General features: G+C 40.1%; 1 protein-coding gene across 1 annotated transcript in view; it reads left to right on the top strand.

The window, feature by feature from the left end:
* Nucleotides 1–20,716, top strand: part of PCOLCE2 (procollagen C-endopeptidase enhancer 2) — a 64,778-nt gene that overhangs the window by 20,608 nt on the left and 23,454 nt on the right. The window contains exon 3 of the mRNA XM_072727064.1: nt 15,927–16,182. Coding sequence (XP_072583165.1) covers nt 15,927–16,182 — 256 coding nt within the window. The remainder of the gene's footprint in view (nt 1–15,926; nt 16,183–20,716) is intronic.

Here is a 20,716-nt window from a genome sequence, read left to right as displayed (position 1 = left end):
ATGTTACCATGACTTTTTATAAGATTTTATCTGTCTGTCTATCTATCTATCTATCTATCTAGAGATCCTGAGTGGGGGTAGGGGCAGAGGGAGAGAGAGAATCTCCAGCAGAATCAAGTCAGATGCTTAACCAACTGAGCAACTCAGGTGCCCCAAAGGGTTGTTTTTTGTTTTGTTTTGTTTTGTTTTTGTTTTAAATGTTTTAGGATCAAAAAATTCTGGTTTGAATGGGGTCTGGGATATCAAGGGAACACCAAGACCCTATCACTTAAGACGTGGCCAAGTGGGGAATGATAACAACAGAACAGCTGTCTGGCATTATAGGACTCTTAGTTTTAAGAATCATGTCCTTGAATTGAAGCACAAGACAGTGCCCCCCTTCAACATCAGTCATCGCTTCAGGCAGCTGAGGGCTTTGAGAAGAGGGTGCTTGGTTAAACTTGGGTTTTCTTCTTTTATGAGCAATCCCAAGATTTGCAGCTGAAGAAATAAGGCCAGACAGGAGATACCACGAAGGAAGTGCCAGGCATGTTTGAACAGAATTACCTCTATCTCGCCAAGACTTTTCAAGCCATCTGTGCCAGTTACATACATTCTGGACTAGTGAGTTCATTCTGAGCCTTTCTGATTTACTCTTTCCTATCCACTGGTGTCCTTTTTTTATGATTTGTCCTAAATATGTTGTTGTCACAGAACATTTAATTTAAATGTCACACCATCTGAGCAGACTGTCTTTTCTCTTGCTGACTAAACTATCCTCTGGGAATCCTGAGGTTTTTTTTTAAATAGTGTGTTAGTTTATCCACTTTTCTTTTGTTTTTATCCACTTTTCTTTTGTTTTTATCCACTTTTCTTTTGTTTTTAATTTCATTTACCTTTTTTTTTTTTTTTTTTTTTTTTTGCTTTTCTTGGGGTGGTCTGAGTGGAGGAGAATTTGTAAACAAAGTTAGCTAGGTTGTTGGTAGGTTTGGGACTGAAGTGGTGGAAATAATGAAGTGCCTCCTTTGTTTATGCTGCTAACCATCATCCCCAGGACATGCCCTCTGGGTTGTGGCTTCTGGCATCTCTGAGCCCTTCACACACCCCCTTTCTCTCTTATCCTCTCCTTGTGGCTACACATTGTGAGACATCTGGCTAGGGTAAGAGTCTTCTGTGGCCTCAGACTGTTTCTCTTGTAAAAGTTTTTCCATGTCCTCTTTGCTGACAGAACTACACCTTTTAAAATCTTCTTCCTTCCTCAAACCATCATTCTAACTGCCTTTTAATATTGAAATGCCTACCTCTACTATCTTGACTTATTCAAAACCAAACTTATTATATAACTTCTGTCCCTCCACAGTACTTTTCTCTAAAACAAAGCAACAGGAAACCTCTCTCTCCTCACTTGAAAGGTTTCTTTTTTTCTTTTTAAAGATTTTATTTTATTTATTTGACACAGAGACAGAGCTCACACAAGCAAGGGGGAGCAACAGGCAGAGAGGGAGAAGTGAGCTCCCCACTGAGCAGGGAGCCCAACACGGGGCTCAATCCCAGGCCACAGGATCATGACCTGAACCAAATGCAGATGCTTAACCAGCTGAGCCACCCAGGCACCCCTCCTCACTGCCTTTCTAATGTGGGTGGTACGTGCAGGGCTTGAAACCTTGAGGTCAATTGATGAAGCGTCTTTAACCTGCTACCACTCATCTCCTCTTCACCACGTTAAGTAAACCAGGCTTCCCCTTGCAAATGCCCCCTGTGAAATTAAAACAGCAATGAAATCTAATTTTTTTGCTTACCCGATTAATAACTATTGTGGCAGCCTCAGTAAAGTCGAGGGTGTGAAAAATGTGAATTAATTCAGCTTTTCTTGAGAGTACACTGTTAGAATCTAAAATGCCTATAATCTTTGATTTAGCAAATCCATTTTTAGGAACTTATTGTACAGAAATATTCCCTTAAACAGGGGACAGTTTATATAATTGTGTTCATAGCAGCATTATTTATATTAATGAAAAATTAGAAACATACAAAATGTAGAAAAAGATGTGATTGTTTCTATAAACTGTGGTATAGGTGTATATTAGAATAGCATAAAGTCATTAAAAATGGTAATTTTTTTTTTTTTTGCAGTTCTTTTGAATCCTCTGGCGTAATTGTTGGTATTTACAGGTGCTTAATAGAACCTGGCTTTTATTTTTTGAATATGCTTTTATATAATACCTTACATACTCTTATAAATTACCTAAGAATATAGTGTTATATCATTTTTACTACTTAATAAAAATCGCCTTAGTGGTTTCTGGTTAAGCATAGTGGGTTAAACACATATGTTTATTTCTGCCCTTTCTCAGAATCCCACCACAATTACAGTAAGGAAATTAAAAAGTTTAAACCCACGAAGACAAAGGTAACTGGAATAGAATTAACAGTAGGTGAGAGATAACAAAATTTTGGAAAATAAGAAAGTAGATGGTCAGTGGTAATTAAATTAGCAAAGGAGAGAGAGTGAAAATCAGTGTGTCTGCCGGCAGGGGTGGGGTGGGGGGGAGCAGCACCAATGAGATGCAAGCTCATTTGTGCCCCAGAATTCCTGCAAGGAATTGGAGGCACCAGATTTCTTGGAAGGCAGCAGAGTGGGTGAGGTTAGAATTATGATTAAAAAACTTTTAAGAGCAATTAGCCTTCCAGGTTCCCTCCTCTACTCCGGGCAGCAAGGGGGCTGTCTCCCTCCCCATCATGGCAGGGCTTGTTCTCTGGGAACCGGAGGGGCTCTTGGGAACTGCAAAACTAGCAGATAGGGCCAGGCCCAGATGTGGTACTGAAAACAGGTAAGGAAATTAAGCCTATATTCTGAATGGTGAGGCCTTCCCAACCTCCTTTCTCCCTGCTCTCCCAAGAAAACTGCAGCAAGGTTTTAATCAGGAATTGAAGGATTTTCGAGACAAGGTATGGAAGGATTGGTATTGAGGGAGTTTAGAGACAAAAACAGCCCTAGAGATAGGACCTCCAAATAATAACAATTGGGAGACCCAGTGAAAAAGCCAGCCTGTCCCCAGTCACAATACGGTGGCAAGCCTTGCCATAGAGCTTCCAGTCAGCCTCATCTCCGCTCTGAATATGAATAGATAGTCCAGGTTTGCTGAATTTGAGGAAAGCCTCTTACATGAGAAGGTGGAGCCCCAAACAGAAAAAAAATAAAGACCACTCCAAGGAAACAGATAGTACAGAGGGCAGAAGAAAATTTCAAAGTGAATTATTATTATCCTTAAAGATATCAGAAGAAGTATAGTGCATGTACAATAAAACAATGCCAAGAAAGAAAGAAAGAATTAATTCTCAGCAATAGCCAAACTACGGAGAGAGCTAAAGTGTCCATCAACATGTGAATGGATAAAGAAGATGTATAGATACACAATTGAATATTACTCAGCCATCAAAAAGAATGGAATCTTGCCATTTACAACAATGTGGATGAAGTTAGAGGGTATTATGCTAATGGAAATAAGTCAGAGAAAGACAAATACCATATGATTTTACTCATATGTGGAATTTAAGAAACAAGACAGATGAACATTTGTGAGGAGGAAACAAAGGGAAACAAATCATGAGAGACTCTACAGAGAACAAACTGAGGGTTGATGGAAGGTGGGTGGGGGGTGCGCTAGGCGGGTGATGAACATTAAGGAGGGCACTTGTGATGAGCACAGGATGTTGTATGTAAGTGATGAATCACTGAATTCTCCTTGAAACCAATATTACCCCATATGTTAACTAAAATTTAAATTAAAATTTGAAAAAAAAAAAGGAAAGAAACAAGATTAAAACACAATTAGAAATTAATAACTTGGCAGTAGAAATGAAAAAAACTGATTAAAGTACTAAAAGATAAACTTGAAGAAGACACTTCAGGAAGTAGAACAAAAAGAGATGAGGGCAGCCGGGGTGGCTCAGCGGTTTAGCACCGCCTTTGGCCCAGGGCCTGATCCTGGAGACAAGGGATCGAGTCCCACGTCAGGCTCCCTGCATAAGCCTGCTTCTCCCTCTGCCTTTCTCTTTCTCTCTCTCTCTGTCTCATGAATAAAATAAAATCTTAAAAAAAAAAAAGAGAGATGAACTATTGGAGAAGAAAGGTAAGAAAATTTGAGGGTGCAGCTGGGTGGCTCAGTCAGTTAAATGTCTGACTCTTGATTTCAGCTCAGGTCATGATCTCAGGGTCGAGAGATCAGCCCCAAGTGGGGCTCCAGAGTCTGCTTGTCCCTCTCCCGCCCCCTCTACCCTTCCCCCTGCTTGCCTGTATGTGCACACATGTACTCTTCCTCTCTTTTAAGATCTCTCAAGTAAATAAAATCTTAAAGAAAATTTGAGGATCTGTTCGCGAAGCTCTGATCTGACTAATGAGAGTTCTAGGGGAAAGAGAACAGAGACTATGAAGGGGAGGGAATAATCAGAGACAACTCAGTTCAGCAATGGATAATATTTATGTGGTCATAGTAATGGAAATCTTGACTCTTGATTTAGCCAGAATTTTGATGGAGGAATCAGGGCAATAATAGAAAGCCAAGAGATAAAGTTTAAAAAGGATAAATCAAGAAATAGCAGCAGAAACCTGTTTTTAGGCAAGGAGGTAGATACCAGACAAAATAGTGGAAAGAATTAAAATTGGTTGCCTCTGAGGAGTGGGAATAGAGTAAGGACTCATTTTTCGGTAAAATCTTGTAGTGCTATTTTAGATTTTAAACTATACACATGATTTTTTTCTTATTAAAAAAATTGGGTTTAAAAACAACTTTAGTTCCAGCTTTTAGCAACATAATGCTACCATGTAAACACTTGTCTCTTACTCATTCAGGAGAGCATTGGCTGCTTATTTGCATCTAGTTTGTTTTAAATATGTTGATTACCTTACTGTGATTCTTCTTATCCCAGATGGGAAGGGCTTTCTGTTTCATTCCTAGTAAAATAATTTTGTGTATAATCTTGTGTTCTTGATCCATTGCAGATTTCTCGGTTGAAATTACAGATTACAAAAGTATTTTCTTGAAAATGTCATTTCAGAGTTTTCCTTTGGGTATTGCATAGAAATCAGTTTCAGCCTATAAAAGCTTTTCAAAAAAATTATATTCATGTGTCATTAAGAAGAAAACATGGGTGCTGTATGACAAAAAGTCCCCTCGCTAGCAAAGGGCTCCCCTGGATTTTGTGTCTGTTATCCTTAAGCCTAGCTGTCAGACAACACATACCAGTGGCTTAGAGTCGGGATACTTTTTCTTCAAGAATCTCCACCAATCATGTTTATATTGTTCTGGATCAACTCATGTTGACAACTTCTGGACAATTGAAAGAATATTCCTAAATGACGTAAGTCCTTTTTTCCATTTTTTGAAAGCTGAAGAAATCGGCTAGATCAAATTTCTGAGATCTGTCTTCAGTCTTCTATCATATCATGAAACACAACTGAAGAAAAAAGAAATGTATATCCTTACTTTTAAGAAATTATCATCCTATATGTATAGATTGAGAGAGAGCAAAGCAGACTGCTTGGGATGGGTGGTTTTATAGACTTCTGGTGCCATGTCTTATTCATCTCAGTGAAGCCCTGAGTTGCCCCAGGGAGACACTCACTTCCAAGTTTTTGGGTCACATGGACTTTTGGAGTTTATGTTTTATCCTAGCTGGTATATGTTGCTGTGCCACCAGCACAGTATTTAATTAATATTTGATGATTTGCAGAAGAAATAATCAAATGGCCTAGAAAATCCTCAAACTATTCACAGATCAGAGATTAAAATATATAAAATGAAGATAGAAGACTTTTGCCCATCTCCATCCTGGTCCTCAGCTGCATGTGGATTTAGTTAGACATAGATAAATCAGAATGGAATAGTCCTACCCGTGAAAGCTTCACATCCATTACAAGGCAAGGAATATGCCCAGACCCCGGGAGGCCCTCCAGGCCCTGTAGATGCTGAAGAGTCCACCAAAAGCAAGCGGGGAGAACAGTATAATAGTGGCTGTGGGAGATGGAAGAGGAAAGATAATGTCCCCCTGAGTCTGGATGCTGGTTGAGAGGCCGGAGGGTGGTGGGTTCTTACAGAAGGTGCATTTGGCCAAGACTTTGAAATTGGGGTGGCAGTTGATAGATGGGGAGAAAGGATTCCAGGTGCGGAACGTATATGTGATCTCATAGAAGTGGGAAAGGAAAGAGGCACTGGGTGTGTTTGCGAATGAGTAGATTCAGACCCAAGATATAAAGGGCTGAGGGAGAAGAGGAGACTAGCATGCCAGACTCGGGTGGGCCTTGCATTATTCTAAAGAGTTTGGACTTTATTCTGCAGGAAACAGGAAGCCATTCTGTTCTTCTTTTGCCCTTCTTTTCATTCAGCAGCTATTCATTTAGTTAATCTATTATTTTGGAAACACAGTGGGATGACTCTAAACTTTAGAAGATAGGCCTAGGTGTCCTAAAGCCAGGGTGGCCGTATATCCTCATTAATCCTGGACTATTCCCATAGGTACCTGTCATTCAGGGCATCTCATATGATTTACCATTTGTCCTGGATTTTTCATGATTAAAAAAAAAAATTACTACTAGTTCCTTTAAAATAATCTAGGATGCGGTAGGTAGAGCTCACATTGAACTTGCATCTTCTGCTGTTGTCTGTCTAGAAGTGTATCACACACATATGAGTGCCCAGAGGTCTGTCTTCAACATGTGGTTAAGTGTGAAAGACAACTAACACTTGACACGACTAGCACCTTTCAAGGACAGCATTTAAGACACACATTAATCATGTCAAACAGCCTGGTCATTTGCCATGAGGTTCAACAAACCCTTCCCTGTCTTGGGAGGCGCAGGGACAAGTATTTGATGCCGTTCCTGTCAGCCGTGTGGTACTGGTGCTGTGGTTTGCGTGCTGGTCAGGGAGACACACTCGAAGCCACCAGGCTACCAGTTGGCTGATTCCTTGGACAACATCAGAAGTATAGGTTTGTTGTACAAGAAATACATTCTGGGAAATGGAAGCTGAGCTACCCTGCTGTGGAATAGTCTGACTTCTCTTACTACAGTGGTTTTGTTACTTATTGCTTGGTATAAATTTACAGCTCTTTGTTTTATAAATATTTATTTTACTGTGTGGTAGTGCTTTTAAAAATGTTATTGTCTGGTAATGCTTTTTCATTTTGTAGTAAGCCCTTTCAGGAACAAACAGCTAGAGAGCTCATGTTTAATAAAAATCAAGTAGTAGGGGGATCCCTGGGTGGCTCAGCGGTTTGGCGCCTGCCTTTGGCCCAGGGCGTGATCCTGGAGTCCTGGGATCGAGTCCCGCGTCAGGCTCCCGGCATGGAGCCTGCTTCTCCCTCCTCCTCTGTCTGCCTCTCTCGCTCTCTCTCTCTCTATCATAAATAAATAAATAAATAAATAAATAAATAAATAAATAAATAAATCTTTAAAAAAAAATCAAGTAGTGATTTTCCAGTTTTCAAGAAAGTTGATGATGAGTGCATGACTTGCTCAGATTTGTCATCACTTTCATCCATAGCAGGGTCCTAGTGATAGCAGCCACAGGAAAACCAACAGGTGCACCTCTGTGAAGATCGCACAGTAGTGCCACCTTATCAGCACTTTTGCTTCCTATGGTTTCATTTACCCTCAGTCAGCCATGGTCCAGGAGCAGGTGATGGTAGCCTAATACCATGCCACACCGTCTGCATCATTCCCTGCACTTCATCTTGTAGGCATTTTATCCTCTCACATCATTGTAAGAAGAGAAAGGATGAATACAATAAAATATTTTGAGAAAGACCACATTCACATAACTTTTATTGCAGCTTATTATTATACATATTCTATTTTATTATGAATTTTTGTTGTTAATGCCTTACTGTGCCTAGTTTATAAATTAAACTTTATCATAGGTATGTATGTGTAGGGAAAAACATAGTGTGTATAAGGTTCTGTACTATCTGATGTTTCAGGCATCCACTGGGGGTCTTGGACCATATGCCTCATGGACAAAGGAAGACTACTGGGCCCTATGTTTAAACTTTATGTCTGGGTGCCTGGGTGGCTCAGTCGGTTAAGCATCTGCCTTCAGCTCAGGTTATGATCCCACTGGGATCGAGTCCCGCTGAGCAGGGAGCCCACTTCTCCCTTTCCCTGCATTCCCTCTGCTTGTATGCTCTCTGTCTCTCTTCAAATAAGTAAATAAATAAATAATCTTTTAAAAAAATAAACTTTATGTCCTCCCTGAACCAAAACCTAAACCATAGCATTTTGCACAATTGCTTATCCCCTCATCCTGGCTGCAACTACCTCAGGGTTCCTGTTGCTCTGGATTCTGCTTTAGTATTCCTTTAAGTTTTTTCCATCTGTGTTTTCTCTTGACAAACTGAGTTCTGTTAGCCCTCACAATGCTAGCCCTCACAATGCTGGGTGGTGTCACCATCAGCCACAGTCTACTACCCCCCTGACATTTTCTTCTTCACCATTAAAGAGCATTTGCCAAAGAAGCATAATCGGAAGCTCAGCTTCTTATTCATTTCTCGGCCAAGTCTTTGGCCAAAAGGTCTGTTTCTTTTCTCAGCTCAAGAAGTACTCATGGCAAAAAAAAAAAAAAAAAAAAAAAAGTACTCATGGCTGCTAATCGCCTTCTCACCCCAGCTGACCATCTACAGTTAGAGAACTCAGAGGGTCATGGTAGTGATGCTCGAGCTACTAGTTACACTTTTGCAGGGGCCATTGAAATTACAGATGCACCTCAGTGATGATGAGTTTACTCTGTGATTGCTCCACATCTCCTGCGTTCTCTGCTATTCACACAGTCTGAGACTGTCTGCTCTTTTGAGGACTATATTACAGCATTGATTCATATATAATTTAAATGCAGCAATATGAAGCTGCTGGGTAAGGACAACAGATGAATGTCACTATCCATTTGTTAATTAGAGTTGTTAAAACAAAGTGCAGAGCTGTAACAAACTGCCCCCCAAATCTCAGTGGCTTAACCCAACAAATGGTTATTTATAGCTCACTTCTCAGTCCAGTGTAGTTGAATGGCTCTCCTAGGCAGCTGTCCTTGGAGCATTAACTCCTCTGTGGCTCTGCTGTCTCCTAGAATGTTCCTGTTTCCTCTGTTGAATTTCCTCCTTAGAACAAAAAGAGAACTCCAAAAGGATGCACTGGACATTCTGTGGCTAAGCCTAGAAGTAGGTACCTCACTGTTTGTTTGTTTTTAAGATTTTATTTGGGCAGCTCGGGTGGCTCAGTGGTTTAGTGCTGCCTTCAGCCCAGGGTGTGATCCTGGAGACCTGGGATCGAGTTCCACGTCGGGCTCTCTGCATGGAGCCTGCTTCTCCCTCTGCCTGTATCTCTGCCTCTCTCTCTCTCTCTCTCTCTCTTTCTCTCTGTGTGTGTGTGTGTCTCTCATGAATAAATAAAAAAAATCTTTAAAAAAAATAAAGATTTTTTTTATTTATTCATGAGAGACACACACACACACACAGAGGCAGAGACATAGGCAGAGGGAGAAGCAGGATTCCCATGGGAAGCCCGATGGGGGACTCAATCCCAGGACCCCGGATCACGCCCTGAGCCAAAGGCGCCACTGAGCCACCCAGGCATCCCAACATCACTTTTACCTACATGCCATTGACTAGGACCCAGTCAGTGGCCCCAACCTAATTGTATTGGAGGCTGGAAAATGGTGACTTTCTGTGTGCCCAGGCAGAGAAAACAAGTTTGCTGAGCAATCTCCTCAGTCTCTGCCACAGTCAGGCCATGGAAAGCAGAGTTGGGTAGAAGTCAGAGATAGACTTTGCTACTGATTTGCTGGGGGGCTTTAGGTAAGTCATATAACCACTCTGAGCGGTTTCTAACTTCCTATAAGGGCGCTAATACTGCTTGCCTTGTATCTGTGAGTTTACATTGTTATATAAATGTATGTGCTAGTAATAGAGGTTGTGGCCTACACTATTTTTTTTTAATTGAGATTATAAGGATCTCAACTATTTATTCAATAGCTACTTTTTGAACTCTTGTAATAGCCAGGCATTGGACTTACTATCAACAAGCTAAGATCCCTGGATCTTCTGTTCTGGTGGAGAGACAGATGATAAATAATCTATAAAGAAATAGCATGGTTATGTGATCTCCATGATGTAAAGCAACTGAAGGGCTCAGGATAGGCCTCTGTGGAAAGCCAACCCTTGAGCTGAGACCTAAATGATGTAGAGGAAGACACATGAATATCAGAGAGGAGACTGTGTGAAGCAGAGGGACCAAACTGTGCAAAGGTCCTGAGGTGGAAAAGCAGTTTGGAGGGTTCCTTGAACAGCCAAATTGTTGTATGAGAGGGAAAGATCAGGACAGGGATAGTTAGGGGCCATATCATGCAGGGCTTTAACTTCTCTGTGCCTCAGTTTCCTCACCTGTAACCTGTAAAACTAGGCTAATATCAACTTTATAGGGTTCCTGTAAAGGATTAAATGAAGTAGTGTGGAAAGTGCTTAGAAAAATAAAAAATATCTGATATGTGAAATACGCTAAGTGTGTAGAGTGAGTGAGAATTTTATTCCAAACACGGTGGGAAAGTTTGGGACAGTTTACAGCAGAGGAGTGTAACCTAATGTCCGCTAATGCTGCTAGGTTGGGCTTGAGGTGGTGATTTCCTCCCTTCTTCCAGACCTGAGAGTGTAATGGGTTTTTTTGGTGAAATTACCAATCCTCTTCCCCCCAAATACCATGTCATTTCCATTAATCAAAATGTATGTTTTATTTCCCAAACATTTACAAGATTCCTTCTTCAAATATTTAAATATACAGGGTACTTAAATATACAGACTATACATAAATAAGATTTTGTAAGCTTCTGATTTATCCCCCTCTTGAAATATAGCCAAATATTTGTGCATAGTTTGTGCATAAATTTCTCTGGATTACATTTGGGGATATATGTGAGATGACACTGAGCTGCTGTGCCTCTTGAACTGTATGTAAATAAAACATAGAGCATGCCTTTCCAAAGGTCTGTTTGTGGAAGAGGAAAATCTTAGAGGATTAAAACGATGGCTTTTTAAAAAATCAGACCTGCTGCAGAAACAGATCTTTTCGCTCAAATTAATAAATGATCCCTTAGGAGGAAGAAAAGCTGCAGACACAAAGGAGAGTTACCATTTCTATAGAAATCTACTCCATACAAAAGAAGCTGCCCTCATATTTGCATTTTGCTCACAGTATCCTGAAAATGCAAACCATCAGCTTAAAACGCAGTTCCCCTGTTCATTCTCTGGCAGCAGCTCTGGCATGGGCATCAAGAGACTTGGCACTTTTGCCTGTGACAGTAAGGACATCCCAGGGGCTATGGGGTGAGCTGAGGTCATTGTTGCAGCACAAGGCTTTGGCCCACACAGGACTCAGCTGTTGACAGGAAAAAATATGAATATAGAATTGTTTTTCCATGGGGAGATAATGAATCCCCTGGCCAATATAATCTCACAAAACAGCTTTTTCCTCATTGCCACCAAAAAAAAGCATCTTAGTGGAGTTTCTGCATTAACTATTAGCATTACAGGAGATTTGAAATATAAGGTTTCCCAAAAGATATACATCTTTCTTTTTGTCAAGAATGACCTAGAAAGGAGAGCAGCCTCCTGGAATTCTGCTGCCGGTTACGGTAGGAGATACTAGAATGCAAGAGGTAGAGCTGCCCAATAGGTCCCTTGTCCAGGGTTTGTGCAAAGAAGCTGGTATTCCATTTAGCTCCTGGCAGATTAATTCACTTAACAAATCTTCATGATGCCCCTCTGCTTGGCCATGCAATGTCCAGAGGCTGGGTTGTAGCAGTGACCGAGGCAGGAGGGAGCCTTGCCTCCTGCAGCTTCATCTTTGAGGGAAAATAGACAGGAAGTAGGTGGGTTGAGCAATCCCATGTTCAGAGACCTGAGGGGCAGGCTGCTAACTAAGCAGAGCCCATCTTGGGAGGAGGAGCTGGGGTCTGGGAATGCCTCCCAGAAGAGGTGACCTTGAAACTGAGGCCCTCAACACAAGCAAGAGAAGGGCAGAAATGGAAAAGCGTTCTAGGTGGAAGGAGAACCTTGTGAAGGGCCTGTGAGTTTTTGTTTTTTAAGGTTTATTTATTTTAGAGGAAGAGAGAGCACATGAGTGGAGGGAAGGATAGGGAGAGAATCCTGAAGCAGACTCCCTGCTGAGTGGAGCCCTGTGAGGGGCTCAATCCCAGGACCCAGAGATCATGACTTGAGCCAAAATCAGGAGTTGGCTGCTTAGCTGACTGAGCCACCCAGGCGCCCCCTGTGTGTTTTTGTTTTTATTTCTTTCTCCCCCTTCTCCTCTTCCTTACCCAGAAAACTCAAGGATGCCCAGGCTGGAGAATATGTGCAGCATTATCCAATTTACATTAACTTTTAAAACAGACACCAATATAACTGGATTTTGCATGGATACATATACATTTATATAAAAGTATTTTGAATGGCACAGAAGGAAACCCACTAAATTTATGACAATGGTTGCTTCTGAGAAAGAAGAGGAAGACAGGGCCTGGGATGGGGACAACAAACTTCATTTTTTCTGAAAATTTGTATTTATTTTATCAAAGGAGACTCTAAAAATGTCTTGACAAAATGTTAACAATAATTAATTCCAGATGGCTGGTAGCCAGGTGTTTATTATTCTCTCTATATATAATCTTAACAAAGAAAAATCGAGTACAGACTATAGATTCGTCAAGTGGAGGGGTCAACTTTGGAGAATATGCTTTACAAAGTCCTTTAGAATGACCATCCAGGGGACGCCTGGGTGGCTTAGTGGTTGAACATCTGCCTTTGGCTCAGGGCTTGATCCTGGGGTCCTGGGATCGAGTTCTGCATCCTAGGGAAGCCTAGGGCTTCCCGTAGTTAGCTTGCTTCTCCATCTGCCTATATCTCTGTCTCTCTCTGCGTGTCTCTCATGAATAAAGAAATAAAATCTTTTTTAAAAAAATGACCGTCCAGGAACTCTAAGCAAAGTTCACATCACAGGGCACCAGGAAATCTTGATTGCTCACATGAAAATGAAGAAGAACAACAACAACAAAAACAAGAAAAAAAAAGAAAATGAGCAGTTGTGTTTTTGTGACAGGGCTCCCTGCAGCATGCATCTCACCTGCAGTAGATTGCTCTTTGGCCTTCAGTGCAAGATGGTATTTGTTTTTCATTACAGTAGACCCACAACTGATAGAGATCTCTGCATCCTTCCTTCAAAAGAGTTTTTGTCCGGGGATGTTGTTGGGATCAACCTGTGTTCAAAATCTCAATGATATAACCTTGTTTCTGTTGCTGAACGTATGTTGACTTATCCCATTGGAAACGAGCATCTACCTTGACCGCAGAAAGGAATCAACAGAACTTTCTTAGTGCCAAAGAACTGAGAACTTACCAGTGAAACAGGACCTTGCCCTCCTTTGCCCCTCTGTTCTTCTTGTTGCAGAAAGACCCCAGGCAGTCCTGCTCATTTCCTGTAAATTTTAGCCCTGGCTTACTGTCACGGTCTTCAGCACTCTTCCTTGTTCCTCCACCACCCATTTGCATGGTCATTATCTTGTCTCCACCACAATCTAGGTTGTTACTGTAGTACCTCATACATACTATTTGAGATTTCTGTCCTTACCCAGCTTAGATTCCATGGTCCTTCATTATGATCACTCCTCTGCCTATGTCCTCAACTCTCTTGGCCCCCTTTTTCTCCATAGTCCTTGCTTGGCACACTGTATGCCACTCTCCCAGTCTCTCACCCCCTGCTGCTTCAATCCAACCCTCCATCTGCCCTGCACCTCCACCTAGGGAAGGGGGGGCGGCGGGGGCTGCACATGGCTGGGGAGAACTACAGCCATGCAGAGAGGCCTCACTTTGTTTTACCTCAAGCAGGCCCTCAGCACTCCTGACACCTGCTATACTCCCTTAATCCGTTTACACACCTCTCCTCTGTTTTCAGACTCCTGATAGCTCGTCTCACATGCATGTTTGCTGCTGCTGACCTTGCTTTCATCTGTAGGGTACTACAGCCCGACCTGCCCCAGCCTTCCCTCCTCTCACTAGGCAGAGTGGTCCAGGCTCCTTGCTGTGTGTTTTTGTTTTTCTCTTTCTCCCTCTTCTCCTCTTCCTTACCCAGAAACTCAGGGATGCCCAGGCTGGAGAATATGTGCAGCATATCTCCATTCCAACCCCCCCCCCCCATCTGTGCCTTAGAGCAAATCTTCCCAATGACATTTCTCCAGCAACAATCCCTGTCTCCTACTTTATCAGTTTTGCCCTCTCTGTGGAATTATTCCAATTGTCATGCAAATGAGCCTTAATATAGTCCATTTTAACTATCTTGCCTTGGCCCCCTGCCCCCCTTTCTAGCCACCCACATATTACTCTGTTCATCTTTCCAACAAAACTTGAAAAATTTGTCCCTGTTCATTACCACCAATTCTTCTCACCCATTATCTCTTGATCCTTCTCTTGTCAGGCTTTATCCCTGCTACTCCACTAAAACAACTTTGTCAGAGTCACCAGTGACTCTGTGGCTGTTTCTCACAACTGACTCAGCTGACTAGTGCTGTCTCCTGAACACACTCCTTTCACTGGGCTTCTGGGTACCACGCCCTTCTGATTGCTTCCTACTTTCTGACTCAGTCTTTGTCTTGGTTTGACCTTCTCTGGAAGACCTGAGGACATCAGAGTGCCCCAGGGGTCAATCCTTCTGCTTCCCTTTTTCACTCACTCTGTGGGGTGGAAGAGTCTCAGAGCTCTGAATTACCCTCCACACAGTTTATCTACACATTTACACAGTCACTCTTCACGCAAGGACAATCCACATTAAATCTATAGTTTAGGATATTTTTTGGCTGGAAAATTTTCAGTGATTGATAGATTGCTTATATTTAAGATTACAGATGTAGGATCACATTTTTGTAATTTTCTGATCATAGGCTAACTAGAGATTGCATGCAAAAAAAAAAAAAAAATTACAATAAAAAAACCCAGAGGAGTTCTACAAGAGATATCTATCTCAGTAAGAATGTTTAGAAATTAAATAGCATTTTCTGCTATCAGCTTCATAGACTGTGTGGTTTAGGAACTTCTAATATTCACACTCTTTAAGATAAGCTCTTCACAATTAGGATAAAGCCATGACAAAGACAAAATATCCTTTTGAGACTACCGTTCTACAGTTTTTGCCATGGGGTGTGTATGTCTTTGATGCAAAAGGCAAATAGCACTGAAACACTTCAGTTTGTCACAGAAAAAAAGAAAAAACAACTATGGCGCTGAACTCATCAATACAGGAAGCTGTATTTATGTTAAAGCATCTGTTGACCCGTCAGTATGAGATAATTCCTTAAAATGAATATAAACCAACCACTTTTGGTAGTGATGGATTTGTTTGGTCTTTTAAATCACTGACTTTTGTTATCTGTAAAAAGAAATTCTTATACCATTCAGTGAGGGATCTCATCTAGTTGAAAAGGTAAAACAAATCTGATTGAGACTTTATGACCAAATACTTGGATGGATAAATTAAAAGATGGTGGGAACTGGAAAAGAAATGGGGCTTTTGTTAGAATCTTGCCAATGCTTTTCTAGCCATTTTTTTCTATCCATTCAGGGAACAAGGAGGGAAGCATGGTAAGAATTATACGGAGGAAATTATGGCTTAGTGTTGAGATAAACTTCCCAGGAATAAGATTGTGTACCCTAATGAACTGTGGGATTTGTCTAAAGACAATAAATAATTAGGAATTCATTATGGTAGAAAACCCTTTTCTGAGTTCAGATTTGAGGGAAGAAAAGCATCATCTTGCATATTAATACTTTTATCTGCTCACTTTAGTAATTGGCTAGATGTGAAGACTTCAGTTATTGTTTTCATGACATGGTTTTCCAATTGGTGCTTTTCTTTACAGGTTCCTGAGGGGAAAGTAGTAGTTCTTAATTTCCGATTCATAGATCTTGAGAGTGACAACCTGTGCCGATATGACTTTGTGGATGTGTACAATGGTCACACCAATGGCCAGCGTATTGGGCGCTTTTGTGGCACGTTCCGGCCCGGAGCCCTTGTGTCCAGTGGTAACAAGATGATGGTGCAGATGATTTCCGATGCCAACACAGCTGGGAATGGCTTCATGGCCATGTTCTCTGCTGCTGAACCAAACGAAAGAGGTACTGTTTCCACATAATGACAGTCAGGCAATAATAATGCCTCATGGTTATGGGATGCCTACTGTGTGTTAGGCTCTGTCCTAGGCACTTTAGATGTGTTTATTCCTTTAACCTAAAGTTTAAGAGCATTTCTTCTCAAATGGAGCTAATAAATGCCACCAAACCACCAAGAGACCATTCAAAAAAGTCTCTTTTTTTTAAAAGCCCATGTGATTCTTATCAAAATTCAAATATAGAAATTCCTGGAGTAAAAATGTGAAGCTTCCATACACACATATACACATACAAATATAGAAATATACCCCTTCACTCCATTCTAGCCCCATCTTAGAGCTATGGCTGATGTTTCCCATTTTTATGTACACTCATGTATATACTTCTGCAGTAGCTTTTTAAAAATATAAGTGGTATCATACATTCATATTGTTTCACAACTTTTTTTTTCCACTTAAAACTATGTATTGGGGTGTTTCCATGTCAGTACCTAAGAGCACCTATGGGTAGAAGCCTCTACCCTGAAGAGATAACTGCAGTGGGCAAGATCTGTTAAATTTGGAGCGTTTGCTTGAGGGCATTTCCTAATCTGCTCTTGCTTTGGGCTGTTGCGCAGCATTATGGTTTGAGATGTCAAAGGACAGGATCTGGGGCTGACACAACTGCCAGGATGTTTGGGAGGAAATCTTGGCCAGGAGCTACCAAGGAATTGAGGCACAAAATATATGTATAAAATCCATCTCGATCTTTGGCTGACAGCCAAACTCATATGCAGAGGAGAGTCCAGTTGGCCTGGCATAAGAGTATCAGCTGAAAGATGAAAGTGAACAGAGATTACAGCTGCTGCCCACTACCAGGGAGATCGACTTTGAACTTGGGTCTAGTGAAATGCCTGCTAGAATAAAAATCATTTTTCATAGGAAGATAATAGAATCTAGATTCTCTATAATGTATCATTCATAATATCCAGTATCCAGTCATGTGATAAAACCAAAAAAGTGTATCTGTATTCAAGAAAAAAAGCAGTCAATAACAACAAATCTCAAGATAACTCAGATGTCGCAGTTAGCAGACAAGCACTTCAAAGGAGCTATTACAAATACGTTTAAGGACTTAAAGGGAAATGATGTATATAGTAAGGAAACAGATTGAGAATTTCAGAAGAGAAACAGAACTATAAAACTATAAATGAAAAGGAGAATAAAAAGTAATCCTAGAACTGAAAGTTACAGAGTCTGAAATTTAAAAATTTACCTGGTTGGCTTCCAAGCAGATTGGAGATGGTAAAAGAGTCAATGGATCTGAACAGAAATGACCCAATCTGAAGAACCAGGATGAGAAAGATTAAAAAAAAAAAAGAGCCCAAGAGACCAGTAAGGCAACATCAAGTGGTCTAACCCATGTCATTTGTGTTCCAGAAGAGAGGGAGAGTAGTACAGGAAAAATGTCTGAAGAAATAATGGCTTGAAGCTATCCAGATTTAGTGAACAACATTAATTTAGAGAGCCAAGATCAACAAACCCCAAACAGGATAATAAATAAAAATAAAGCCACACTGACAAATGTCAAAATTACAAAATCTAAATATAAAGAGAAAAAAAAATCAGTTTGATGAAAATCAAATCACATACAAGGAAACAATGGTATGAAGGATGGCTTTCTTTTAATTAGAAACAGTGGAGGCCAGAAGGCAGTAGAACAGCATTCTTGAAATGCAGAGTAAAACCGTCAACACAGAATTCTATAGCCAGTCTTCAAAAATAAAAGTGAAATGAAGACATTTGCTGCAACAAATATTGAAGGAACTTCCTCAAGTTGAAGGGAAATGGCCCCACAGGTTAACACAAAGTTAGTGGAAGGACTGGAGGCCCCTGGAAATGGTAATATAAAAGACCATGTATTATTTTCTGTTCTTTTAATTTCTTTTTTTTTTAAATTTTTATTTATTTATGATAGTCACAGAGAGAGAAAGAGAGAGAGGCAGAGACATAGGCAGAGGGAGAAGCAGGCTCCATGCACCGGGAGCCCGATGTGGGATTCGATCCCGGGTCTTCAGGATCGCGCCCTGGGCCAAAGGCAGGCGCCAAACCACTGTGCCACCCAGGGATCCCTGTTCTTTTAATTTCTTTACATGTATCTATTCAAAACAACAAAAAAAAACTTTAAACTGTATTGTGGAATGTATGATATAATATATATGACAATAATAGAACAAAGGCATAGATAAAAGAAAGGTAAATGGAACTTTACTATTGTAGACGCACACCCACACCCACCCACCCACCCACACACACATATACAACACATGGAGAAATACTGTATTAATTCTAAGCAGATTGTGATAAATTAAAGATGCACATTGTAATCCCTAGAGTACCCATTAAAAATGCAAGAGTTAGAGCTAAAAGCCAAAAGGTTAAAATAGAATACTAAAATTTTTCAACTAACGCCAAGAAGGCAGGAAAGAACAGATGGAACAAGAGAAAGGTGAGACAAATGGAGCAAACTAGCAAATGGTGCACTAAATCCAAGCCTATCAATAAATACATTTATTGCCAAGGATTAAATACTCCAGTTAGAAAACAGAGATTATTAGAACAGTTTAAAATGCAAGGCCTAACTGTATGTTGTCCACAAGAAAGCACTCAAAAAACAAAGACAAACTAGGTTGATGTAAAAAGATGGAAAAATATGTACCATGTAAACATTATTAAAATTAAAACTAATAAAGATCCCAATAAATATGAAAATGGGCAAACACTTGAACGGACTCTTCACAAAGGAAGACACATGACTGATTAACTGATTAATAGGTACATGAAAATTGCTCAGTATCATTAGTTAACAAGGGAATGCAAACTAAAACCACATTGAGGTGCCATTACAGACCCACCAGATTGGCTAAACCAATTGACACCATGAAATGCTGGTGAGGATGTGATGTAACAAGCGTGCTCATACCTGGAGAGGTACGAAGTGCTACAACCTTGAGGGGAAAATCATTAGTAGTTTCTTCTGAAGTTAAACACCTACATCTACTCTTGGTCAGGAATTGCTTTCCTGGGTATTTGTGCAGGAAAAATGAAAACGCATGTCCCCAAAAGAGATTTGTACAAAACTGTTGACAGCAGCTTCATTCACAATAGCCCAAACTGGAAACACCCACATGAAATATCAACAGAAGAAAAAGTAGACAAATTGTGTTCCCACACGCTGGAATCACTCCGCAGCGTAAAAGAACAAACTACCAGTGCACATAGCAACAGGAATGCACCTCAGATGTTGTGCTAACAGGCAAGGGAAGCCAGACGCAGAAGAGTCCACAATATGCACAATACATATTCCATTTATATGAAGGTCTAGAATAAAACTAATCTAAGGCGAATTTTTTCAGAAAAGTGGTGTGGAGAGTCAGCAGACTGAGAAGGGATACAGGAATTTGGTGGTGGAAAAAAAAAAAGGAATTTGGTGGGAAATGGATTCTGTGTGGTCATGGGAGTGTGATTTACATGAGTAGATTAATTTTTCAAATTAGCACAGCTAAGATTTGTACATTCCACAGTACATGATTTTACCTCCCTGAAATCTGTAAAACAACAATAAGAATAATAATAAAGCAGGTGGTAGGGATTGGATAGTGGTATTAATAAAAAGAAAAGTAGAATGATAATAATGTTGAAATCAGGTGACGCATACATAGAAGCTCATTATATTAGTCTGTTTACTTTGTATATGCTTAAAATTTTCCATGAATAAAAAGTTTTAGAAATTATACAACCTTGATTTTTATAATGTATTTTCTTAGGGATGCCTTTTAAGAATGATTATCTTTTGTGTCAAAGAAATCTTTAATTTAGAATACATTAGTTCCAATTCAGTTTTTCTCTGTTAGTTAAATTCAAATAAAATTAAATTTAGAACTTTGTATTAAAATTTCACTCTAACGTTATTCCTATTGACCTCTCAGTATATATGCAGGGAGATGTCTGAGATGATGTTTCTCAAATATTAATTGTGGTTAGTTTTAGGTGGTTGGATTTGGGGCAATTTTTTTCCTTCTTGATCCTTTTCTCTATTGCTGAAAATTTATAAATGTTTTTACAAACAAAAATTATTCTTAAAAAATTATTCTTAAAAATTATTAAAGATGTATAGCATATAAAGTTTTCTGATAATGAGTGTTTTCTGTGCCAACTAATTCAAATTTTGTCCTTGGGCATGTATTTTAATCCTATTAATAAATACTTCTGCCTTGAGGGTTCTTAAAATCTGTGTAATTTGGTGAGCTAGCATGATTTCTGAATGAGTTCATGCCCAAATGTTTTGTCTTTACTTAGAAAGAAAGAAAGAAAGAAAGAAAGAAAGAAAGAAAGAAAGAAAGAAGAGAGAGAAAGAAGAGAAGCCCTGATTTCACTCCTATGCTCTTTTGTGCTGATATGATATGTCAAGTAACAGAAATATCATTCTGTGTGGTGGGGGGTTGGGAGGGAGTAGAAAACTGTGTAACTGTACTTTAAGAAACAATTTAAGAGCTTCTGTC

Source organism: Vulpes vulpes, chromosome 11 (assembly GCF_048418805.1).
Source record: "Vulpes vulpes isolate BD-2025 chromosome 11, VulVul3, whole genome shotgun sequence".
In the NCBI taxonomy this organism is placed as follows: Eukaryota; Metazoa; Chordata; class Mammalia; order Carnivora; family Canidae; genus Vulpes; species Vulpes vulpes.
This window is presented reverse-complemented; position numbering and strand designations above follow the sequence as displayed.